A 24,739-nucleotide genomic window follows, 5' to 3' on the forward strand; every position below is an offset into this window, starting at 1 on the left:
TATATACTTTCTCCACTTAATTATATTTTTGTGGGTATGTAAAATTATTGGTTTTGATGTTTTTAATCAATTTTGTGTTGCGAATAGGCTGACAATATTTTTTAACTACAACGAGGTTGCTAAAGTAACAAAAAAAAAAAAAAAAAGAAAAAAGTTCTGCATTGGGCCTAAAGGCAAGCCCAATAATAAACACAATTTTGAGAGAGAAGAACATCAAGGTTCTTCTAGAATTTCACCAGAGTACCAGAAATTCTTCTGGAATGTGGTACTACTTTCTCCCAACACCTCTAGAAATTTCTGCAACTCCTCTTTAAAATCCTCACCTAACTCGTTCACTCAATCATCTCATATCAATCATCACAGCCTTAAAACTTTACTCTCTAATTGCCAATTCTGAATTCCAATCTAACTTTTTCAAGCTTGTCGTTGCATCAATTAAGAAGATGATGAGCTCATTGATGTTTCCAGACAGTGCTCTTGATTTATTGCATGATCATCTTCACCATCATCATGATCAGAGAGACAAGTTGAGAGCTGCTTTGATCTCAAGTTCTGGCGGTGCTAGTGGAAGTTATCCAGCTGTTGACATTCTTGACACTCCAAAGGAGTACATCTTCCATTTCAATGTACCAGGGCTGTCCAAAACCAACATCCAAGTGAACCTAATGGAGGAAGAGAACGCCGACCGTAATCGTACCGCCGGTCAGATCTTGGTCATCGAAAACGCCGGCAGTGGCGGTGTTAAAAGGAAGCGTGAGGGAAATGAGGGCGGTGATCGGGAGAACAAGAAAAACGGCCAGGAAGAGGTGGAAGGAGGAACAACATCCTCATGCAAGTACATCAGGCTTGAAAGGAGGGTGTACCCGAAGAAGTTCATGAGGAAGTTCAGGTTACCGGAAAACGCTAATGTCTCTGCAATCTCTGCTAAATGTGAGAATGGGGTTTTAACTGTTAAGGTGGAGAAGAAGCTTCCTCCACCACCACCACGGAAACCCACTGTCAAAACTGTTGAAATTACTACTACTACTGGAAATTAAATCTTGTAATAGCTATAATCTGTAGTTTCTGTTAACTGTTTGACTAGTATCAATCTACTGCTTCGAGTTTGTTCTACATTTTTATCTTACAAATCCTGCTATTAACTTACACGTTCTTCCACTACCTGACTTTCCGCAAAATCTTGAGCCTCTCGCTTGCTGAGCTTTTTTTATTCTCCTTGTACGCCTTGAAAAACATTTACAGTTCTGAGTTGCAAAAAGAATCTCTCTGATGACCTTACACTTTACAATTTTTTCCCGCGTTGAAACAAGAAAGTTGAAGCAAAAACTGTATCCACCTTCTAATCTTTTTGAAACTTTCGGTGCTGTCATCCATCATGCTAGTTTTACTGCTTCCAGAATTGTTGCATTACATATAATGCAGCTGCAGCTATAAATTGGGTTGTGGATTATGAAATCTACAATCTGCACTAGAGGAAGGAAAATACAGTGTAAGCCGTCTAACTCTACTCCTTGGCAGCTTTAGGGACCATTGCCGTTCCAGATGACTGTTTTTTATAGAGCAATACAGCAATTACAAGACTGGCAGCAAGTCCAACAACTCCACTGAATGGTTGCATTGGGTCTGTACCAGTTAACCATATGGGATAACTTGGATGGTAGACTAAAAATCCACCCTTCTGTAGGATGTAACACGATGCCAGGATTCCTGCTCGCATTCCGATGGGAACAGCCAGACTGCCTTTGTTTCTTTGTCTCGCCCCTGATAGAGCCAGAGACAACAGCCAAAGCCCTGGTATTGCCTGCAGTGACCTGCAATTCCATGACAGTGAAACCGTTAAAATTTAGATGTCTTGTTACTGCCGGAGAAATAAGAAGGGTTGTCTGTCTTTAAATGGAGATTTGAAAGATGAACAAACTGGAAATCCATCAACTACTGATTAACGGAGGTTAGGGACTGATACTATGACGCACAACTTCAAAAGGTCAAGCCTAGAATTCTTTACCGGGAATTAAAATTTTAATCAACCTACAGACCACCAAAATGTCCCTGATACAGAAACTACTCTGTACTCTAGTGGAGGTTGAAGAACATACCTTTGAAATATGGAAAATGCAAGTCCTGAGACAAGAACTGCGCGATGATGGCCAATATCAACAGCAACTTCTTCAGGCAACCATGACCTAAAAAACAATTCTTCCACAATTGCCACCACAGTTGCTGTCACAACTGCTTGACCAGCCAATAGAAACATTCCTCCATAACCTTTGAGCAAAAAAATAGCTTGTGTTGAGGACGAAGATAGGCTGGAAGGCCACGAGAGGCTGGCACAACCAAGTACTGCATTTGTAGAATGTATCGATAAGATAAGCATGAATCCTCCTATCAATCCCTTTGTAAAGTCTTGAAGCTGCATGTGCGAATTACAATAATTCTTAGACATTTCTTGGAACAATCTCAGAGATTACAAATCTCTTAAAAAACAACCATAGAAACCCACAAGCAAATTGATAACGACACAACTGGACTGATAAACAGTAGACTGTCAATATTTACGGATGTTTTATCAATTATAATTTCTTTCAATAGCAGAAAAACAACACTGTTCTCGATGAATCCCGAATGGTGTTTCATCTTCATAGGACTTGGACTATGCACATACATCTTGTTTACCTAAGTAGTCCGTCTAATTATGCACCAAAAGATTCCTTTCACTGACTCTAGTCAGTCTAATAATGTACCAAAAGATTCCTTTCACTGACTCATACTGCAAATTTTTTTGGCACTTATATAAATAAATAACAATTGAGGTTAAGCTGATGAAAACCAGTAGGAGAGTACCTTCGGCAATGATGTCAAATCCAGGCCGTAGCGCCTAAGTGGATGTTCGTGATCACACTCGCGAATTCTCTTTCCCCACAACATTATCAGGATTATTACAGCTGCATAGAGACCCACAATGCAAGCATATTCGGCCATTCCTGAGCTTTGTGTCGTCCAGTTCTGTACAAGCGTTGGCAACAATGGAATGACCACCGGCGTCCATAGAACAAGAACCATGCAAACAAACCCAAGAATCCTGAAAAAGACGCACGACAGAGAAAATAAATACCGCATGAAGATTGAGAGTTCATACTAAAAGCATAACAACAATCATTTGAGACAAGCTGACATATTTCGTATGGTAGTAGTCAGACACAGCTAAGAATGCTATGAAGTGTAACTCCATATGGTACATGAGGAGTAGGACAAGTCAGCTGAGTATAAAACTCCATCCAATAAGGAAATGACATAACAGTATAATATACGGAAGATGTAGCATAAGAATGTGCAGAGTCTACTGGGACAGCAGTTGCGTGGCATGGATGAGTTTACTGGGACAGCAGTTGCGTAGCATGGATGAGTCTTGTTGCTAAGAAAAAACAAGTTACCTCTGAGGCAAGGGGCGCTCTGAAATGTGTAAGAATGAAATAAGTCTGTCAGTCAAGCTCATAGCACCGCGTAGGCCACCCCAAAGTAAAGCAAGCTTCCCAACCAGTCTTAACATTCCACCCCTTTGTCCCCACTCTGCCAGAATTGCTACCAACCTGTACACAATATTCAAGTGACATTAGTTATATAAAAAATGAGAAAAACGTAGGAGTTGGTTTAAAATACAAATGCCCTGACCTATCCTGATCCACAGCACCATCACTCGTAGTAGGTACCACAGGAGCTGCAACAGACATTGCTTTCTCAGCAAAGCTACTCACTAGGTTATTTTGGCTTGTATCTGAAGTGGCATCCCAATTTTCGTTTCTATGGGTTTCATTCTCACTGAAAGAGTTGGACGAAATTTCAGCAGATTCACCATTTTCGAATTGTTCTTCTATCTGAAAGCAAGGAACAAATACAGCATGAGCAGAGTGCATAATATATTTTAATACAGGATAGGAACGAAATTTCTACAGCAGCTAAATAAGGTATAACTTAATAAATATTATGATTCAGAAAAATGAATTCTGATATACTAATCTTTATCGCTTTCTCCAAAATGAATCAAATTGATTAAGATGGTCTTGAAAATAACGAGGAAGGTTGCATCAATGGATTATTATTATTATTAGAGGATAATGGACAGAAGCTTCAAAGAATGCAATGGAAGTGGTCAACAATGCGTAACATGGAAAATGCAAATCATGAGCTTTAAAAGAGGACCAACTTCAAAGGGAGAACAACACATTAAATGCTTGATACTATTAACAGCATATCAAACATTTAATATGCTGAAAAATAAACAAGAACAATAATATAAAAACCATATAACAGCTTCTAAAGTAACAAATTTACCTGTTGAGGGACCAAGAAAGCAGATGCACCCAAGGCAGCTGTAACAGCACCAACCATGACAGTATTGCTGCTTAGATTCTGTACATTCTCACTAGCTAAGCTAATAAAATTATCCATCGCAGAGTGTTCATCCTCACTATCTGAGTGTTCATCCTCACTAGCAGAGTGTTCTTCCTTCTCCTTCTTGACTAAAGGTTTTTGCTTGCTAGGAGTCCCGCTTTCATGACCTTGAATTTCCTCCCCTGTTTTGTTGGTTTTAACAACACTATCCTTCAAACTCTGGGGATCATCCTGCTGCACAGCTACGCTGAAGTACTTCCTCAAAGCAGCCAAGCAAGAGCCAACAATAACACCAACTGGCAGAACTTTTCTCAAATAAGTGGTTTCAGTAACGGCAAAAGATATCGTCTTCAATACATACCCACCCTGAATAGTGCCAAGTTTTCCTGAAGATGGTTCTTTATTTTCTATCAAACCCTGGCTTTGTCCTATACCCAAGGAAACTACATCTGCTACTCGTTCCAACTCACTCGCAAGCGAGGCTTCCATCTCTTGCACACCTAGCCTACGACCAACTTCTACCTTCAGAGTATCTAGTATGATATTTTTGACTAAGAGCATCAGATCCCCAGATCTAGGGGGCCTCCCTCCAAGTTTTCTAACAAGATCATCTGATGAATTGTGATCTTCAAGGGGACGTTGATCATTTTCCGTATCTAATACTATATAAGATGTTTCAATAATTTCGTCTGTATCATTGGCCTGTGCTGAAGAACGGACATCTTGACCCTTACTGCTACGGCCTTTATATTCATTAATGTCATCATCAGATTCAGAAGCACTATCATCCTCTTCATCATCCAAGAACTTCCATTTACCTTCCTCTGAAGAGTACTCAAGGAGTAAGTCGGTAGTTGAATCTAAATCCAATGATTTGGGACCAGAAACATTTGAAAGAAGATATTCACGGAGGTATTCGTTATACAGTGATTCCCCATATGGATTCACTGTTACATATACTGGAACCTTATGCAATTGTCTAGTCTTGCCTGAGCTTTTTGATACATTCAAATTTCCCCCCCTCTTCTCGCCCATACCCTTAACTGCATAATCACCTGCCTTGCTTCCTTGAGAGCTAAAACTGTTTTTCATGTATGAAATAGAGTTACGAGTGAGCTGCTTTCCGCGAGATCCATTTCCTGCATCCTTTTCTGTATAGTCAGATTTTTTACGGTTACCATCAGAGTCTAAGCTCACTTCACCTTTATCAGTGTCTCCACTTGCTGACTTGACTTCACCTTTATCAGTGTCTCCACTTGCTGACTTGTTTTCACTTTGCCTAGGTACAGCAGCTTCCGTACTAGAAGAACCAGGTTGCTCACCACTCTGCTTGCCTTGTTGGTCACCATTTTTCTGTTGATCTTCCTCGTTTTGTGCATCATACTGGTTAATTATATTTTCTAGAACTCCAAATACACTATTAACAGCCATCTGGGTTGAATCATCAAACCCTGTAAATGCTTCAAATGCTTGAGAAACACCAAGAGCTGGAGGATTAGGAGCCGGAGGATTGGGTGGAGGTGGTTCTTCAGACTTGGAAGAAGTTGGCTGGTTTTGATCTGCCGGAGACTCTGGTTTTTCATCTTCCTTCTTCGAAACATTGTCTGTTTCCTTGTCTGTAGGAGGAGCCTCAGGAGAAGATGTCGCAACTGGCAATGATTCTTCTGTTTTTGCTGTTGTATCCTTCTGATCAGTTGAATCATCCTTGCTTTTTCCATCAGTGTGTTGGACATCATTATCCTCTTTTTTGCTTGAATCGGCAGTTTCGCCGTCCTGATCCGGTTTCCCCTGTGCACCACCAGAATTGTCAGTATCAACTGTTTCCTCACTGTTACTGGGCTTGTCCGATGTACCGCCTGTTCCTGCCTCATTTTGATCAGCTAACGAATCTATGTTTTTCTCTTCAATCTTTTGATCTTTGGAGGACTCGCCCTTTTCCTGATCTTGGTCTATCTTCACAGATTGATTCTTATCATCGGTATCATCAGATGATCCATCACTCTCTTTCTTCGACTCCGAAGTTTGAACATCATTGGATTCACTTGCCGGAGGTGAAGGTTCTCCAACTGTTCCTTGGATACTTGCTTTCAAATCTGATAAATTTATCTGACTAGCATCCATAATTCCATCAGCATTTACTTTCATCCCCTTGGTTTGCGCCATTGCAGAAACAGCAGCTGCAAGCTTTCCACGAACGTCTTCTGGCACAGCTCCATCTAGAGCCATCTTAAGAGTTTCTCCTTGCTCCATGGCCATCAGGACCTGGAGAAGAACAACCGTTAGTTACCACTCATATTCACAGTGGTATATCAAGGTATAATCATCGGAAATCAACATAGGAAATTCACAGAAGTCGGGAAGCTTGAAAGTAGAAAATGGCCTATGAAACTAATATAAGATGTAAGACACAGAGAGACTTGCTTCAGACGTTCTTTATGAACCATGCAGCTGTAACATATGGGTCCATAAATTTTATTTAGTAGCTTTGTCTCTTCAAATGTCGCAAGGAAACCTTAGCCATATCGACCCACTGAAGCACGGTGGGTGACTAAAAAACTATCAGTTCCACTTCCATCTCAGAAAATAGATAAATCAAAGAAAAAGAAGAAAAGCAGTGTGGATAGTTCTTGAAATAAAAAAAAGATAATATAAAAAAGCACTACCTTTCTCTTCTGTTCTGGTGATAGGGTACCAGGCATAGTCACATCAAGCACGTTCATTACCACTTGTGCACTCTGTAGAACTTGGCTTTCTTCGTTAACAGGAACATCCCCTTCCTCTTCGACTACTTCAGCATCAGTTGAGCTACTATCTTTTGATTCATCACTTTCCCCCACTTTTTGTGTTTCAGAGTGGTCGGGTAATTCCTTTTGAACATTATCTACTTTATCACTTCCCTCGGGTGGATCCAGATCATATGCATTTAAAGCATTATATTCGGAAATATTCGGGATCTTAGACGAGTTCTTAGGCTCATCGGATGATATACCTTCAACTAGAGATAAACCTTTTGAGGGATTGATTGTAACATCTAGATCTTCCAGTAAAGGATGACGGCCCTTCAAAAATCCAAGCTCCACCGCTGTAAGCCACTGCAGAGAAAAGCATACATATGTCAGAAAACATGGGGCAAGGCATCCATTGGAATAGAATCTGATGAATATCAAATAATCCTAAAGCGGCAGAGGTAAGGGCACCTAAGGGTGTTAAGAAGGCACGCAGCCAACAGAAATCTAAGCAAGCTGAACAAGCCGAGCCAGATGCAGAAAATTGGCATAAAATGGAAAGTATAAAGAAAATTTATTACTTAAGATTATACCCAGTATGCTCATCTACTTCATTTTAAGGGCACTAGCATCTCTAAGGAGAATCATCAACCATGTTAAAACTCAATTTCCTGATGAACTCGACATCTATCTTATTACCTCAATGACGAGACCCTGGCACCAACAAGATGCAGATTTCTCGTTCATAATGCCAGAAGGAAAACAAGAATGGAGAAGCATGCTTGTAAATGGATTTTCCGCTATTGCACTTCTGGGAATAGAGAATGGTGGGGCTGTCCCATTGTCAGTCTGAAAACGAATAAGAACAAAGTAAGGAGATAGTACTTCTAAGTACAAAAAAGTGGAGCTAAACTACAGGAAATGCGAATACATGAAATTAGTTGAGGTAGAAGATTAGGACGGGGAGCCTGCCTGAATAAAGAGTGTTGGAATCTTCACTTTGTCAACTGATTCTCTTGTACTAGATTTTGAGTAGAACTCTTCCATTTCCTCGTACCCACAAGAAACCATAGATATTGCTTGGTCAAAATCACGTACTGAGGTGGCTGCTAGAGCTTTTTCCACATCGAACTTCTTTGCTCTGCCTTGGAAGAGTGCCTGAAAGTATCAGTAGCATTTTAGCGGCTTTAGCCTACTGGACCCTGTGAAATGATTAGACTACATATTAAATGAAGATTAAAGGGAACTGATGTAATTAACAGTTAAAGGTTCGCAATATCAAAAACCTTGTTGGATTTCAGAATCTCTTTTAATCCATCGGAGAGAGTCTGGTTAAAAGCATTGTGATGCAGAGATGACCTAGTGGCTTCCTCTAGGTCGAACGGATTGTCAATGCATACAGCAGCTGTAAGAGGGGTTCTCTCTGAGACTTCTGCGAGGTATTTGGTAAGCATATTGGCACCATAACCCCATCCAACCCCCATCAATGTATTTCCTGGTCTAGCACCATTTATAAACTGTATAGCCGTACGGACATCATCGCTGTCAGCAGCTGTAAATAACCTACATAAATGAAATGTTCATGAGTCCCTACATAAGACAAAACAGAACCTTTGAATCAAATCCAACACAGTGAAGCACGTACAACATTCACTAGCTCAAATGGAACCCTGATAGTTTAAATATCTCCATCTCAACTGGAGCACCCAACCAATGTAAAAATTATCAATTATTCCGTTGCAATATTAAGATAACACTTTTACTTGTACTTATGCAATTTGATTAAATAAACCTAGTTAGTGCGGCCATTGCGCTAGTAACAAGTCAAGAACTAAGCATGATATGCAAATTATTCAGAACATGATGATAAATGAGCACAAATTGATCATCCACAGTCAAACACGTACATACAAAAACCGAAATGAGTACAAATTTTCACCTTTGGGTAGTAAGTGGAGAACCAGCACAACCTCTAGGATTCATAACAATAGGAAAACAACCCCTCCTAAGCGTCTCCGCCACAAACAGCTTCACATCCCTATCACCACTCCCTTCGGCCGTACCAGGCACAAGCAACATTGTTGTATCTAAGCCATACCCTTCCTCCAAATCCAAATTCACCGGCCAATTTAACGAAATCACACCACCATCATCACAACTAACACAAACTCTCTGATACACAACACCGTCACCGCCATCCTCATTACAAAAATCCCTCACTCTCCCATTCAATTTCACATAATGCCTCTCTTCTTTCACTAGCTTCTCATTAACATTACCATTATCACCATCATTCTCCAACAACAAAATCGACGAACACCGTAGAATTACAAACCGATTAAACGGCGTTGGACTACTAAACAGTACCCACTCTTCATCCTCCCCACCACCACCATCCGATAACAGTCTCTGGCGTGACGAATTAAATTGATTTTTCTTTGAAGATAAAAATGATTTCGATTTTGATTGTTCTAAGTATAGAAAAAGACCGGAAGCTAAACCTAGGGCAGGTAAAATCACATCAAATGAATTAACATAAGGAAATTGAGTTATAAAATTCTTGAATAAATTGTTGAATGAAGATGAAACTATAACTTCTGGTGACAATGAATTACTAATACAAAGAGATATTGGTGCTGATTTTTTCTTCTTCTTTAAAAACCTTCGAAATTGTTGGATTTCTTCATAAGTTGTTGATAGAAATGAGAGGTGATTTGTGTTTGGGAATTGAATTTGGAGAGGAGATGTTAAACTCATTTCATGTGATTGATGAACTAAAAAGAAATCAGAGAGATTGAGATTAGAGATGAGGAGTGGAAATGGAGTGTAAATAGAGTTGGGGATCTGGTTTTGGTGTATTGGGAATTGGAGGAAGTTTCAGGAAAGGCGGTAGAGTTAAGTGTTGACGCGTGGCCTGTACTTCCGCGCCAACTCGTGTTTTTTTGTTTTTGTTTGGCCTCTGTTTATTTAGCTGGAAAGAGGGAATGGGGATGTCATTCTCAGATAACATGTACCGTTAGTTTGATGAACTAAGGATGATTTTATGCGGATATGGTTTTTATTCTGAAATCAACCGACATACAAAATATTTGTTTTCAGCTCATTTTATCCGGACCCATCTGAATAGCTTGAATCTGATTTATCTAGATCTGACTGATATCACCCGACTCATTTGGATTTGACTTAATATGTTTGTTTTTTCGAGTCAGATCTAACTCATCTAACTCAAATATATGTGAATCAGTGGTTTGATTTCATGAGTCGGAGACTTTTTATTCTCTGACTCAAATGGGTAAGAGTTTGGGGCTACTATCACAATCGGTAAATCACGAAAATGCCGATTGTAAAAGTAGAAAATTTCGAAGTTTCTTTAGTTTTGGAAAAAATCAAATTTGAGGCTACTATCACAATCAATATATAGTGAACATTATAAAACTACTGATTGTGAAAGTACAGGAATTTGAAGTTTCATTGTTTTGAAAAAAATTGAATTTGGGGCTACTATCACAATCGGTAGATAGTGAACACCACAAAACTACCAATTGTAAATTTCAAAATTTCATTAGATTTAAAAAAATGAATTTGGGGATACTACCAAAATTGGTAGATAATGAACATCACAAAACTACCAACTGTACAAACGATAGATAATAAACATCACGAAACTAGCGATTGTGAAAATAGAGAAATTCAAAATTCCATTGGTTTTTGAAAATTTTGAATTTGGGGCTACTACCACAATCGGTAGATAAAGGACATCAAGGAAATTCCGATTATACAATCGGTAAATAATAAATATCATGAAATTTCCGATTGTGGAAATAAAGAAATTCAAAATTCCGTTGGTTTTTGAAAAAAATGAATTTGCGAATGCTATCACAATCGTAGATAAAGAACATAAAGGAACTTCCGAGTTCACAATCGGTAGATAATTAACATCACGAAACTTTCGATCCTGCTTCTCTATTGGAACAAAAAAGTATAATTAACACAAAATTGGTTAAAAAGACCAAAACCAAAAATTTCTGGGTGAAAAAGACATGTAAAATTTGATACTGTTTAAATGGACGAAATTGTAAAAATAGTCAGGATGTAAATAGTATCATCCTGCCCATTTTCAAAAAAATATTCTTATTTTTAATTTATATCAGGATGCATCTAGTTTCATCCTCACTATTTTTTAAGTTTAAACCAGGATGAATCCAGTTTTATTCCTGCTATTTTTTTGGTGTCTATTTCACCCATCTTAATTTTTACTCGTCCATTTGAACTATGTTTTAAGAATATTTGGACATTTGACCCAATTTCTGTATAATTAATCGGTAAATAAAGTATCTTATTATCTACCGATTCTGGGACGTCAACGACGCTAAATGCTCTTTAATCGCTATCGAACCTTCAAAATTATGTTCTTCTCGACGTTTCTCACCTTCTTCTTCATACCCAACCATTTTTTTATGTAAAAAATGATTTTGCTCTCACTTTTTCTTCTTTCACTCTAAAACTTATAACTAAATAACTCAAATAAATTTTCCTAACACTATATACTAATTAACTCCTAATTATACTATTATCTGTCTACCGATTATAAAGGATATATTAGCCGTTTCTAAAAATTTGATATAAGAGCTAGGTGGTTTCGTTTTAGGTTTGGATGACCCGTTTTTATCTTATTAGTCGGCATAACTCATTTGTTTTAGTTTAGTCGAATTAAAAGAACATGCTGGATTTAGAGGGAGCTGTCATCTTCAATGACATGTACGGTTGGTTTTTCGACTACCACAGAAAATCATGTGCTTGACAAATTAATGTTTCTTTTGCAGCCATGCCGGGGCGCACATTACTTGTTCACACACCTTGGTGTGGCTATTTTATATCTCCGGGTGGATTTATGGTGGCCTCTTAGGTTTTTATTTCTTCAACTTTTTGCTAACTTTTGTTGTTCTACGTAGGATTTTGTTTTTGTAGTACTAAAAGGAATGTTCAGCTAAGGATATTTATAAGTCGACAACTTTTTCTTAGGAGAAGATCGAATTGGAGCCACTGGTATGGCCATGGTTGACATGCTCGTCTCACAACCTTCTTTTAAATATATCTTTACATAACTGTGCATTTTTCTTTGGCTCCTTCAGTCCACTTGAGGAATAATGAGTTCGCCTAACACTATGGTACATGAACCACCCATTAACAGCTGAATGATATCTAATACTAGGTGGCAGGTAAACTAGATACATACGTGTCCATTTATTTAACACAAAATTGGTTAAAAAGATCAAAATCAATAATTTTTGGGTAAAAAAGACATCTAGATTTTGATACTGTTTAAATGGACAAAAATTTAAAAATAATCAGGATGTAAACAATTTCATCTTACTCATTTTCAAATACTTTTTCTTATTTTTAATTTAAATCAGGATGCATCCAGTTTCATCCTCGCTATTTTTTTAAGTTTAAGGAGGGATGAATCAGCTTCATTCTTACTATTTTTTTGGTGTCCATTTTACCCATACTAATTTTTACTTGTCGATTAGAACCATGTTTTAAAAATATTTGCACAAATGACCCATTTTCCGTTTATTTAAATACGTGTCCTTTTATTTAACAACGACATCAAATTAATAAAAATTAGATGGAAAAGCCCTGTTAGAAATCGTCCTTCCCTGTTTTTCGTTTGCCATTATCATCTTCTTCGCTTTCTGCCTCCAGCATCATCAACTAACACTCTTTTGAATTAGAGAAACTTATTTTGCAACAAAATCTAATTAAGGCCACGAAGCCAGAGATAAATGAATAAGTTTTTGATTTATTGTGCTAATCAAAAACAAAATCCACAACTAATCTATTAAATCAGACCTAATATCTTTCTTTTTCAAATCTTCTCACCAATTTTTAATCTTCCAATCATAATGGATTATTCATGTATGCAACTATATAAGCACCATAATAGAATTAGAATGGTGAGCAGTTGGGTTGGGGTAATATAATGCATATGATTGAAAAAAAGATGTATGATCATCGATTCATTTTCACCGTATCTTCTATCCTTTCATCAACTAAACACATCAAGACAGAGAAATTCTATATTTGAACAAAGAGATGAGTGAAATTATTAAGGTTCATGGAGTTTTTGTGGTGGCAAACTAAAAAGAAAGTGAAGACCTTGTTTTTTTTTTTTTTTTGGAATCCAAAGGTTTGACATTTGTTTTTATCCTGACATGGATATGAAAAAATTAGACGTCTTTACTCCCATGTACACGCCACATATGATCGGTTGTCATTCAGATGTAAGTGAGCGGGTCGTATAACATTTTCGTTTAATTAATACTCGATTATTTAATAAATTTTTCTAAATAATTTTTTTAGTCAGTCCTGAATCGAGGACAACGTACCAAATTAATAATTCGTTAAAATTATTAAATGATACATTTTTAATTATCTATCTTGTCCCCATACGAAATATAAATTAGTAATTGTTATATATATTCAATATATTAATGACTTATGAAGATTTTTTGAAAAATGATTCAATTCTCTTTTATATTTGTTAAAATTAATATCACGTTGAATTTAATCCTTAATTTTTTTTTTATCATCATAAGAATTTCTAATGTTGTTTTCTCATAACTCAGCAATAAATTATTAATGTGATTGTCTCTTTAACAACCTCATTCTTGAAGGGGGATCTATTGTAGAACCTACAACATCTTCTTTTTAATCTTTATCAGTTCTGTAACACTCTCAATTATTTCTTCGTCAGTTAACAGTTGAGTGATTTCATTTTCTTCTAGATATTCAGGACATTTTGACATTCATTGAATTGCGATAACCCATCTTTTCGATCAAATTTTGCAAGTCTCGAGTGATTTCATCGTCTAATTGTTGATATGAATTATCTAAACTTGTGTTTTATGATCGAAGTTTACAATTAAGCAAAGTGGGAAATTGAAAGGGTGCTTTGAAGAATTTAATATTTTACAGTATTTAGAAAATAATTATTTGATAATAAATTTATAAGTTAATAAGCTATTAATCAATATATAAATTAATAATTATTAATTTATTGACTAATTAATATCTCGCTTGATTAATAATTTTTGATGGTCCCAACAACATTAATTTACAGAGTTTCTACTGTATTTTGTTTTTTGGCATTGAACAAACAGGTCAAGGTAGAGACATTGATATGACCATAACATGCCCATGCTTCTCATGCTTGTGACTAACCTGCAGATCCGTGTCACAGTGTTTAGGTGTCCTAGGCGAACTCGATATATGGGGCCTTTTTATGATTGCTAAATCAAAGCTAAAGTTAGAATTTTAGTTTAGAGGGAGTCGATTTATGTTTTTTGAGCGATAATTTGGATTCAACTATGCGGCCGATAGCCGCTCAATTTTTTCCAGTTTTTTTTTTTGTTAGATTATAGTTTCTAAACTTGTTATCTAGCATAACATGAGACCCAAAAGATTGGTTATTCATTTGAAAACTTAAAACATTAGTGACACTTATAGTTGATAATTCATCTGAGTTACTTTCAGGAAAATCTGATTCCGCCTAATCAGAATCAGCTGACTCTGATTCAGCCAAGCGATATGATTTTTTTTTCCTTGTTTTTTTTTTTTAGTATATAGTAAGAATATTTTTGGATTAATATTTGAGACAACCCGACATATGGAATTTTCTGAATAAATGCAATCGGTTCTATTAAAATTAACTTGAATTCAATATACAACTTGACAACCCAAACATCTCAAGTTCAAGAAACAAACCTACTACTTCATCTTCGAAACAACAAATAAGAGGAAAAAAAATAAATCAAAAAAATATAATTTAAATTCCTGGCGCACGCGTTCCCTGACGTTGTGGCCACTCAATCGTCTCACCTGTGAAAATATATCCAAGTCTTTCATGCCTCCAATAACAGGATCTTTTCCAAAAATAAAAATAAAACACTTAGGTTCACATGCTTTAGGAGACATCTGTTGGTGTGACGTAATCTAAGGGAGTGCGTAGAATCTGCGGTGATTCAAGAGACGTAAGGAACGCGACTGTAACTTAATCGATGTGATATCTTTTAGGGATTAAATACATTCCAGTCCGAAGTTAATTAGTAGTAGGCTAGTGTATGTAGCGATTTAATATAGTGTGGTGTTCAATCTGGACTAGGTCCAGGGGTTTTTCTGCATTTGCAGTTTCCTTGTTAACAAAACTTTTGGTGTATGTGTCATTTCTTTTTCGAAATTATATTTTTTATGTTTATAATTAAAATATCACAGGTTGTACGTTGATCAATATTATTAGAGACATCTGACCTAGTTTGTTGGATACGAGTAGATTGATTATTGGACAATTGGTTTTCGGTACCGTCCAAGTAATCTCTTTGTGATTAGGTTCACGGACTTGTTTCTGTAAACATTCTAATCGAAAGAGAGAGAGAGATATAACTCTATATACTTCCTTGATTGAGTTAACTCTCGGAATTATATTGAGTTTGTCCATATAGATTGCCAAAAAAATGGTGGTTTGTATCCCCGCGTTTTCAATTGGTATCAGAGAAGAAAAACACGCTAAGACCTAATAAGTATATGTTTGAATCAGTTTGACTATATGGATAGGAGTGTACTCTTAATAAATGTACTGCCATCATTTAATGACAGAAATTACTTGTGGTGGAAAATTGCTATGTGTTCTTTTTATAACCCTGTGACTTTGAGACATGGAAACTTGTAGTACCGGAATACTGTATTTTTGGAGGACAAATGGCTTTATGGAGGTTGTTTGCAAGACATATTTCGAGAGGTGTTTAAGGTAGTGAAAGATAAAGATGTCACTGCGCCTGAGATGATTGGAAGCAACAGATGGAAATGTGTTTCTAAGAGATCTTTGAATGCTAATGAGAATATCGAATGGGATTTAATTAGGCGTGATGTTCGTATTCCTAGTCTGGTGGAAAATGGAGATAAGATGTATATTATGGAGAACTTCAGTACTACCAAATACTACGAGACTCTAGACGGAAAGTGTGATTTTTGCAGTTTTGCATAACATCTTTGGAAAAACAATATCTCTAATAAGGTCAGTTTTATTATTTTGACTTCCTTTCATAATTCGCTAACAACATATATCAATTTATTGAAATGAAAATAGTGATTACATGTTCGCTTACAACAATAACAAAAAAAATCAAGATACAAGATAATAAAACCCTAATACAAATAAAGATATCAATTACAAGCAGATGCCATAAAGAAAGAGTAATAAATCACAAAAATATCCATTTTCGTTTATGTACAAGGGAAAGATGATGGTATATTTCTGAATTAATTCCATCCATTGTATTCTTCTTTGATAAGAGATTCCCTTATGAGAAAGGAGTATTTTCCACATACACTTGTAGATCCAAATGAAATTGGTGCCCTAAATTCTTTTTGTATGGATTCAAAGAAATATTGTATTGAATTGAGAATAATAAGCCATAAACCATCCATTGAAGTTTGAAGAACTCTCTCCCCAACAACGAAGAAATATTGCCCAAATATGGTGAAGAAACGTATAAACAGACACCAAAAACGAAGTAAAAATATTTTATTTATTTAATTATCACCTAAATTTTAAAAATAAAGATAATGCTCCGAACCATATTTGACCAAAGAAGATATGACGGCTTTCTAGTTTTCTTCTAAGAAACGGAATAGTAAAGAAAGATGAACATAAATTATTATGAACTAAATTACACGAAAAAAATTTCGAGGTTGAAACCATTTAATTTTAGGAATTTATTTATTTATTTATTTTGATCGTCAAACCATAAGTATTTCATTTCAAATAGAAACATTTACATGATGATTTTGAGTAAAAACAAGTACAACATAACATGCAACAATTACAAAAAAAAGATGCAAAGCGTAAATAAACCACGAAGAGAAAGAGCGACCCACAACTATAACACCCAAGTCATGTACTTTATGATTTTAGAAGAAATGGTATCCGAAATTATAACTCGACCATTTTGATAGATTTTCTTCTAGGAAAAGAGATACTCCCATGACTGAGGAGTGTTCTGCCCAAAATTCATCATATGCAGTGAATAACCCGGAATCTTTAAATCAGTTTTTTGATGAAAAGGATCTTGATCTAACCTGTTTCGAATCGCTGATGTACTTTTATCCAGATATCCAAACAAAAACAAATCGTCAGAAAAATACACACTATGAAAGTATAGATAAAATCGATCTAATAGAGATCGAAGATAGAAAGAATGAAAAAATGACTCGATGTGCTTGTCGCGTTGATCAAGATCATGCACAATCAGCGCTCCTAAATGCGGGGTACTTCCGTTAGGCGAAGAAATTATTGAAGAACAACGAAATCGATCATAAAGCAAAAACAACTATGTCTAATATTACTAAAAACAAGAAATCTTTACTCAGATCTAGCTCATGAAGGACTAGAACCGAGCAAAGGAAAAACAAGATGATGGGCTTTTTCTAATTTTTGAGAAGAGGACAAAAGAAAGAGAGAGAGAAAGAAATAAACAAGTCCTTAAAAAACCCATTCATTATCCACCTGTCCTACCAAAACCTAATACCTATCCCACTCCTTATTTTGAAAGTTATCATGATATTAGCTTCCGGCAATGTCTTAACCACGTTTTTCCATAAGCTTCTTCCTTGGGAAGTGTTATTAAACGGCATAACCATCTTCTGTTTTGCTTTTACTTTCTGTTGAAAGATGTTCCTCCACAATGCATTCTTCTGTTTTGTAAATCTCCAAATCCACTTAATAAGAAAAGACTTATTAGTAATTATGAATCCCTTATCTCCTAAACCCCCATTTTCTTTTGGTAAGCTAATATTTGTCCATGACACCCACGACATCTTCCTCTTACCTTCAAGAGCACCCCAAAGGAAGTTATGCATTAGCTTAACCATTTTATTTTCAATGCTTACAGGTAAATGAAAGAGAGACAAATAATACATTGGGAGGCTAGAGAGGCAGCTCTTTATTAACACCAATCTCCCCTCTTTATTCAAATATTTTTTTTTCAGGTAGCTAACCTCAGCTCCATCTTTTCTAAAACAGACTCCCAAATAGATATACTTCTTGAAAACACTCCAATTAGCATACCGAGATATTTTATTAGAAAAGTCTCTGTTTTACATCCTAGATCCTTAGCCAATTCTTTAATAATCTCATCCGCACCAACAATCACCATATTGCTCTTGTCTAGATTAAGCTTCATCTCAGTCATAGTCTCAAACATTGACAAAATGATAAACAATCTTGTTACCTCTTATGCATTAGAATCAATAAAAATGAGAGTATCATCTGCCAATTGTAGATGAGACATCACACTCCCGCTCTCTTCAACCTTGATGCCATGAATTTCTCCTCTTGCAACAACATCATTCATTAGTTTAGACAGAATTTCAACAACCAAAAGAAAAAGATACGGAGATAATGAGTCACATTTCCTTAACCCGTTAGATGGATTAAATCTCTCCGTAGAGCTACCATTCACAAGAATCGAAAGATGAGAGGAAGAAACACACCATTTGATCCAAATAATCCATCTATCTCTAAATACATGCTTCTGAAGGATTCGAAATAAAGAATGCCAAATGATATTATCAAAAGCTTTCTACATATCGATTTTACACAGAATTCCTGGGATGTTTGACTTCCATCTACTATCCACACATTCATTAGCAATTAGAACCCCGTTTAGAATTTGCTTGTCATGTATAGAAGTAGTCCTTGTTGTTTGACATGCTTGTTGGAATGTTGTTTACAAAGTATAAACTTTATTATGATATGGGATCCTGTAGTTTTTGCCCTTTCCCTAATTTCTATTAAAATTTCAGTAATTTCTAAGTTGCCCTAATAGAAACTTACGTAGTTATAAAATGATTTGTATGCAGGATGGAAGACGATGTGGGATCAAGGGAACATGGTTTTTGATAGGATGAGACTCCTAACAAAGATGGGAGAATCGTAAGTGTGATATGGAAGTGCCGAAAGTTGGAATGAAATTTGACGAGGTAGAAGAAGTATATGAATTCTATAGACAATATGCAGATGGAACAGGATTTGGGTGTAAGACACGCTCGTCAAACAAAGATGAGGGGATATTAAGGAATGTTACATATACTTGTGTTAGAAATGGCAAGCATAAAAAGACATCAACTACTCCATTCAAGCTTGATCCTACCGAAAAATGTGGATGCAAGGCTAAGTTAACAACAATTTTGAGTGTAAATCTTAGATGGCGAATTACTTTTTTTGTTACCCAGCACACTCACAGGACAAGCCCAAGTAAAACTCGATTCATGAGATGTAACAAGTTGATTAAGAAAAGTATCAAAAGAAAAATCTTGATGAATGATAAGGCGGGACTTGAGATGTACAAGAATTTCAATATATGTGCAGCTGAAGTTGGAACACCTTACATATGATGAGAAAGACCTTATAAACATGGTTGCAAAATAGAAGCTTTTGAAACTTGGCGAAGGAGATGCTACCGCGCTTCTAAATCACTTTGAGAGAATGCAAAATTTGAACGTAGATTTCTTTTATAGAATAGAAGTGGACAATGATGGTTGCTTGAAGAATGTTTTTTGGGCGGATAAAAGGTGAAGAGAAGCATACAAAGAATTCGGCGAAGTGGTTACATTTGACACTACCTAATTGACTAATAAGTATGCTATTCCCTTCGCTCCCTTTATTGGGGTAAATCACCATGGTGAGTCGATTCTATTTGGATGTGGATTGATTTCGAACGAGGAGATTGATACTTTTGTTTGGTTGTTCTAAGGATGGCTCGAATGCATGGGAGGAAGTGCTCCACAAGCTATATTTACAGACCAGTGTAGTGCAATGAAGGATGTTATTGAGAGGGTCTTTTCGCAGGCTAAACACATATGGTGTTTATGGCATATCATGAAGAAGATACCCGAGAAGTTAAGCAGTCAAAAGAAGTATCAAAACATAAAGTGTAGGTTGAAAAGAGTCGTCTATGATACACAATCTCCAACTGAATTTGAACAAGGTTGGAGCGAGATGTTGGAAAAGTATCCAAAGTTGAAATCAAGTAGATGGTTGAATACATTATATAAAGAAAAAGATCGTTGGGTGCCTTGTTATTTTATGACAACTTTCTGGGAGGGAATGTAGACTACCCAACGAAGTGAAAGCATGAATGCCTTCTTTGACGATTATGTTCATTCAAGAACCACTTCTTCAGAGTTTGTTGAACAATATGCAAATGCTTTAAGAAGCAAAGTTGAAAATGAACTTAAGGTAGATGCTAGGTCGTTTTCAAAAGTTATTCCAACCACTACATCTTACGAAAAAGAGGAATAAATGCAATGCAAAGTGTGTACACTATGGAAAATTTTCAAGAAATTCAGATGGAATTGACGAAGAAGATATATTGGGAAATAATTAATGTTCAAGGTGAATTCCAAGATGGTTTCAAGTGACAAGATATGATGTACAACAAGAAATTTGGTAATATAGATTACCCATTTGTAGAAGAGATGAAGACGAAAATTCAACAAATGAAGATGTTACAGCAGCTGCAGGTTCAGATCAAGAAGATATTGTTGAAGTAGATAATATACCGACAGTATAAGAAGTAGAAGAAGATGAACATAATCCAAAAGCTAACAAAGTTATCAAGGATGCTGTTTTTAAGGTTTGGTATGAAAAGGATGAATGCAAAGTGAAGTGCAGTTGTTGTATATTTGAATTTCGAGGATTTTTTTGTACTCAAGCACGGTGTGTGTTACTCAGTAACAAAGTAACATCAATTCCAGAACGTTAAGGAGATGGAGAAAAGATGTAAAATTAGCGCATTCGAAGGTGCCATTAAGTTCTGATAGTTGGCAGCTAACTCCCGAGAAAAAGCGTTATAAGGAGTTGTGTGATTACTTTGCAGAGCTTTCTAATATAACATCTCAAGATGATGATGAGTGCAATGATATAAAAAAATGGGTATGCGAACAGTTGAAAGTGATAACTGAAAAAAGTTCCAAATGCCTCCACGGAAGTGATTTGTCCAGAAGTGAACAAAGTTATAGAAGTACAATACCCCCATGTTGTTCCTACAAAAGGCAGGCCATGTAAAAACACCTCGAAGCCTAAGGTATACCTGAAAAAAGCAAACAAAGGAAAAGAAAATATTGAGGTACTGTACTGATAATCTATTTGCGCGCATACTTTTGTTATCATTCATTATTGAGTTATATGTTTGCTTTATAGGTTTTGCAAGAAGTGACGACGCAACAAAGCATGGTGAGTTCAGTTCAACCCAAAATTATAAACCCAATTCATGAATCATATCATCAGTATCTGGTAAGAATGTATGAATGTTTTGTATATTATTTATCCGCAAATGTGGGTTTTCTTTGATGATGCTAGTTGATAGTTATGAATTAGTCAACCAGATTTTGAAATATAGCAAAAATCATTGTGCATAGCAAAAATCTTCACTAATGGAGTTAAACTTGCAGCTGCATACAGTTGGGCAATTTCAAAATGTCCCAAATACGCAGTTTGGAGTACCGCAGAGTTATACAGGTGTACATTTGGTTGTACCTCGCATTTCACCTTACGTGCATGTCGTTAATGTTGCACTTCAACGATGGGATAACAGATGTTACGCTCCAGCATACGACGGATTTCAACTATATGAAGGAGCACAAGATTTCAATGTGTATCACCTTATATCGAATCCGGAGCACCATTACAGGCCACTCTAAAGAGAGGCTTTTCATTGGATTTTCATAGGGATGACTTTTAAATGAATGTTTTGTGTTAGACATCCAATGGAAACTCATACTACATGTTCCATATTTTTGGATTTTTTGGGTTAACTTCCACAAGTCCGTGCTTTATAATTTCCAACACAATAGGGAAATTTAGTTATCTGTGATTCTATATAAACAGTTCATATCTTAGTTAAAAGTATTTTGACTATATTTTTCCCTATCTTAGTTGAAGTATTTTCGTTTCAAGTCTTCTTTTACTCATTAACTATTGTTGTTACTTGTTTTGCTGCTATTACGAGGGAACGCAATGAGCAGTATAAGAAGGAATGACATACTTCGTAGTGGAAGGCGATTGCAAGAACCTGTTCGACTATTTAAATGGGAAAGCTTCTCAATTGCAATGGCAGAATCAAACTATTTTGGAGAGAACTTTTAATTTATGTCAAAAAATTTTGGGTTTTTATTTTGTTCCTAGAACTGCAAACAATGTGGCAGACACTTTGGCTAAGGAAGCCAAATCTTTTAGGGATACCCTCATTTGGAGGAAGACTACCCCTTTTTGTATTAACAATGACTTAGCAATAGATAACTCAAATGTTAGGGTGGAAGTTAATCCCCTGACATTCGATGTCTCTACTCTTACTGATGTAAGGGTTACTAACTCCCTAAGTTAGTTGGTCTGGAACACCCATAATTTTCAAAAAAAAAAGCTCCCCACTCAAAATACGTTGGATCCTATAAATTGTACCCATATTCCCTTCTATTAATATATGGGTCGGACACTCAACTGCAGAAAAAAAAACAAGGTGGGCCTGATCGGATCGGCGGATGAAGTGCCAAATGCTCACCCCTATCAGTAATGGAGGGGAAAGTTCTTTTTCTTTTCAGCTTAAGCCTTTAACTCTCTGGGATTAAACAATACAGGCTATGCCCATGAATGATTTGCTTATTATTGGAATATATGACGCGTATATTGAAAAGACCAAGGTGATTGTGCAATGACCGTGTGTGCAGAATAAACCAAAGGGATAATACTTGGACATGAAATACGCATTGGAAATTGATTTATCTTTCGGAATGGAAATATACTGCCTGTAACAGCCATACAAGTAAATTATATCCCATGACTACTTTAAGCAACTGATCTAATTAAATTTGTCGTTCCACATTTTCATCTATCTTATAACATAATTGGGTCAGTAGATAAGTTTCGGAAGGACACGCGTAACAATGTGCGGAAAAACACTACTCCATCAACAAATTCTAAATCATTCTATCACCGTAACTCTCATTCTGTTTGGTTTTTAATCTAGCTAGTTTGGATGTTCTAAATTTCTAATATTGGTAACTGATAAAGTAATATCTTTAAGCTACCATACGAGGTATTTTCAACAAGGGTACATTGTCTGGTCTGTACCACCATACATAGGAAAATTTAAACTTTGTCTTGTTGTACCAAACGTCTAAACCTAGTTATAAACCCCAATCAAAACAAAAGTACAAAAGATAATTTTTTTTACTTCATCAGAGCAAAAGTAAACAAAAAGTACTCTATCTTCAAAGGGGAAGAGAAGATAACATAACACCATTAGAACAAAACAAAACAAAAAAAGAAAACTAGCCTATAATTGAAAACAAGAAATTTCATCATATTTCTTGTACTCATTCTTTTGTGATCAGAACTACTTATTATGATTTTTGTTTTGAAGCTCCATGAACTATAAATGCAAAGACAGATCAAGTTTCTGTTCCGCCTTATCCTTATCACCATTAATACTGGTAATTTTCATTTGTTGATCATGCTGATCAAGACTTCCTTTAATATCCAGCAATGATGGATTAGATGATGAACTAGTATTAGTAATAGTAGATGATGATTCTCCATTATTGTACCCATTTTGTCTTAAACTCTTTTGCCAATTCAAGAAACTCTGGTCATCAGCTTGATGACGATAAGACCAAGTACCATGATGATTACCTGCAGTACTAGCACCACTACCATAGATTCCATAATCAAACCTAGGTGCACCATGTGATCCGAACCCATCAGTGAATAATTGCTGCTGATGATGATTATTACGAGAAAATTGATGATTAAGATTTGCAGCATGAGGAGTTGTTATATATCTTGACGAATTAAGATGATTATAATGATGATTAGCAAAGATTAATGGAGGATGTGAAGAAGAAGCAGCAGCTGCTAAACTACAAAGTCTATATTCAGAAGCTCTTTGTGCTTTTCTTGCTGCTGTTCTTTCCTTTTTGTGAGCGTTCTGATGCCCTCCTAATGCTTGTGAACTGTAAAACTTTCTTGAACAAAATAAACATGGAAAAACCCTGTTTGCTCCTCCATCATTTGACTGATCCATAATATTGTTGTTGTTATCTTCATCACCCATCTCTGTCAAACATCGAAAACACACACTTTAGAAAACAACTACAATCATACTTAAACAAATAATCAATGAATCAATCCAAAAATCTGTTTAATAAGTACTTTACTAACCTAACCCTTTGAATTTGCTGATGATGACTTGTTGATCTTAAACAAAAGTAATCAAAGAAGATATAGAATTTTTGAAATTATTAGACAGATATACAGAGAGTTGAGTTAAAATAGTTTTTGAATGGAGTTTTTGAAGAGTCTATTAACTGCAAGTATAATAATAAATGTGTAGTAGCTGCAATCTAGGGATTGAAATCTGTTTTCCTTCCTTATTCGAAAGACGTTTTGAATGCCAATAAGAGGAGATGGGGAGTGATTGATTGGTTTGATAATTATGATTATGATCAGAGAGAGATTGTAGTTTTGGTTTGAACTTTGAAAATGAAAATGGTATCTCCTTCCTTCTTCT

At 36.0% G+C, this 24,739-nt stretch overlaps 3 protein-coding genes across 3 annotated transcripts; 1 reads left to right on the top strand and 2 right to left on the bottom strand.

The window, feature by feature from the left end:
* The first annotated feature begins 228 nt into the window (after positions 1-228).
* Positions 229-1,111, top strand: LOC113337248 (18.6 kDa class III heat shock protein-like). The gene has a single exon (XM_026582960.1). It carries the CDS (start codon positions 444-446, stop codon positions 1,035-1,037), a length of 594 nt encoding a protein of 197 aa, XP_026438745.1. The 5' UTR covers positions 229-443; the 3' UTR covers positions 1,038-1,111.
* A 291-nt stretch (positions 1,112-1,402) lies between these two features.
* On the bottom strand, positions 1,403-10,026 carry LOC113337245. The gene is made up of 11 exons (XM_026582957.1): positions 9,055-10,026; positions 8,402-8,678; positions 8,088-8,273; positions 7,815-7,964; positions 7,053-7,481; positions 4,330-6,651; positions 3,670-3,872; positions 3,432-3,587; positions 2,842-3,079; positions 2,097-2,410; positions 1,403-1,811 (listed from the first exon to the last, which is right to left on the bottom strand). The coding sequence occupies exons 1-11, from the start codon at positions 9,870-9,872 to the stop codon at positions 1,505-1,507; spliced, it is 5,400 nt and encodes a 1,799-aa protein (XP_026438742.1). The 5' UTR covers positions 9,873-10,026; the 3' UTR covers positions 1,403-1,504.
* A 13,576-nt stretch (positions 10,027-23,602) lies between these two features.
* Positions 23,603-24,283, bottom strand: LOC113337070 (zinc finger protein 3-like). Its single transcript, XM_026582758.1, has one exon. It carries the CDS (start codon positions 24,281-24,283, stop codon positions 23,603-23,605), a length of 681 nt encoding a protein of 226 aa, XP_026438543.1.
* Positions 24,284-24,739: the final 456 nt, after the last annotated feature.

The sequence above is a fragment of the Papaver somniferum genome, unplaced genomic scaffold, assembly GCF_003573695.1.
Source record: "Papaver somniferum cultivar HN1 unplaced genomic scaffold, ASM357369v1 unplaced-scaffold_158, whole genome shotgun sequence".
Classification (NCBI taxonomy): Eukaryota; Viridiplantae; Streptophyta; class Magnoliopsida; order Ranunculales; family Papaveraceae; genus Papaver; species Papaver somniferum.

Bases quoted from the DNA above. Each gene is read 5' to 3' on its own strand.
- LOC113337245 (XM_026582957.1), bottom strand. From the start codon at position 9,872: ATGAGTTTAACATCTCCTCTCCAAATTCAATTCCCAAACACAAATCAC. The intron at 7,482-7,814 runs GTAATAAGATAG...TTTTCTCTGCAG, and splicing joins GCCAGGGTCTCGTCATTGAG to TGGCTTACAGCGGTGGAGCT. The intron at 3,080-3,431 runs GTAACTTGTTTT...CGTCTTTTTCAG, and splicing joins GAGCGCCCCTTGCCTCAGAG to GATTCTTGGGTTTGTTTGCA.
- LOC113337070 (XM_026582758.1), bottom strand. From the start codon at position 24,283: ATGGGTGATGAAGATAACAACAACAATATTATGGATCAGTCAAATGAT.
- LOC113337248 (XM_026582960.1), top strand. From the start codon at position 444: ATGATGAGCTCATTGATGTTTCCAGACAGTGCTCTTGATTTATTGCAT.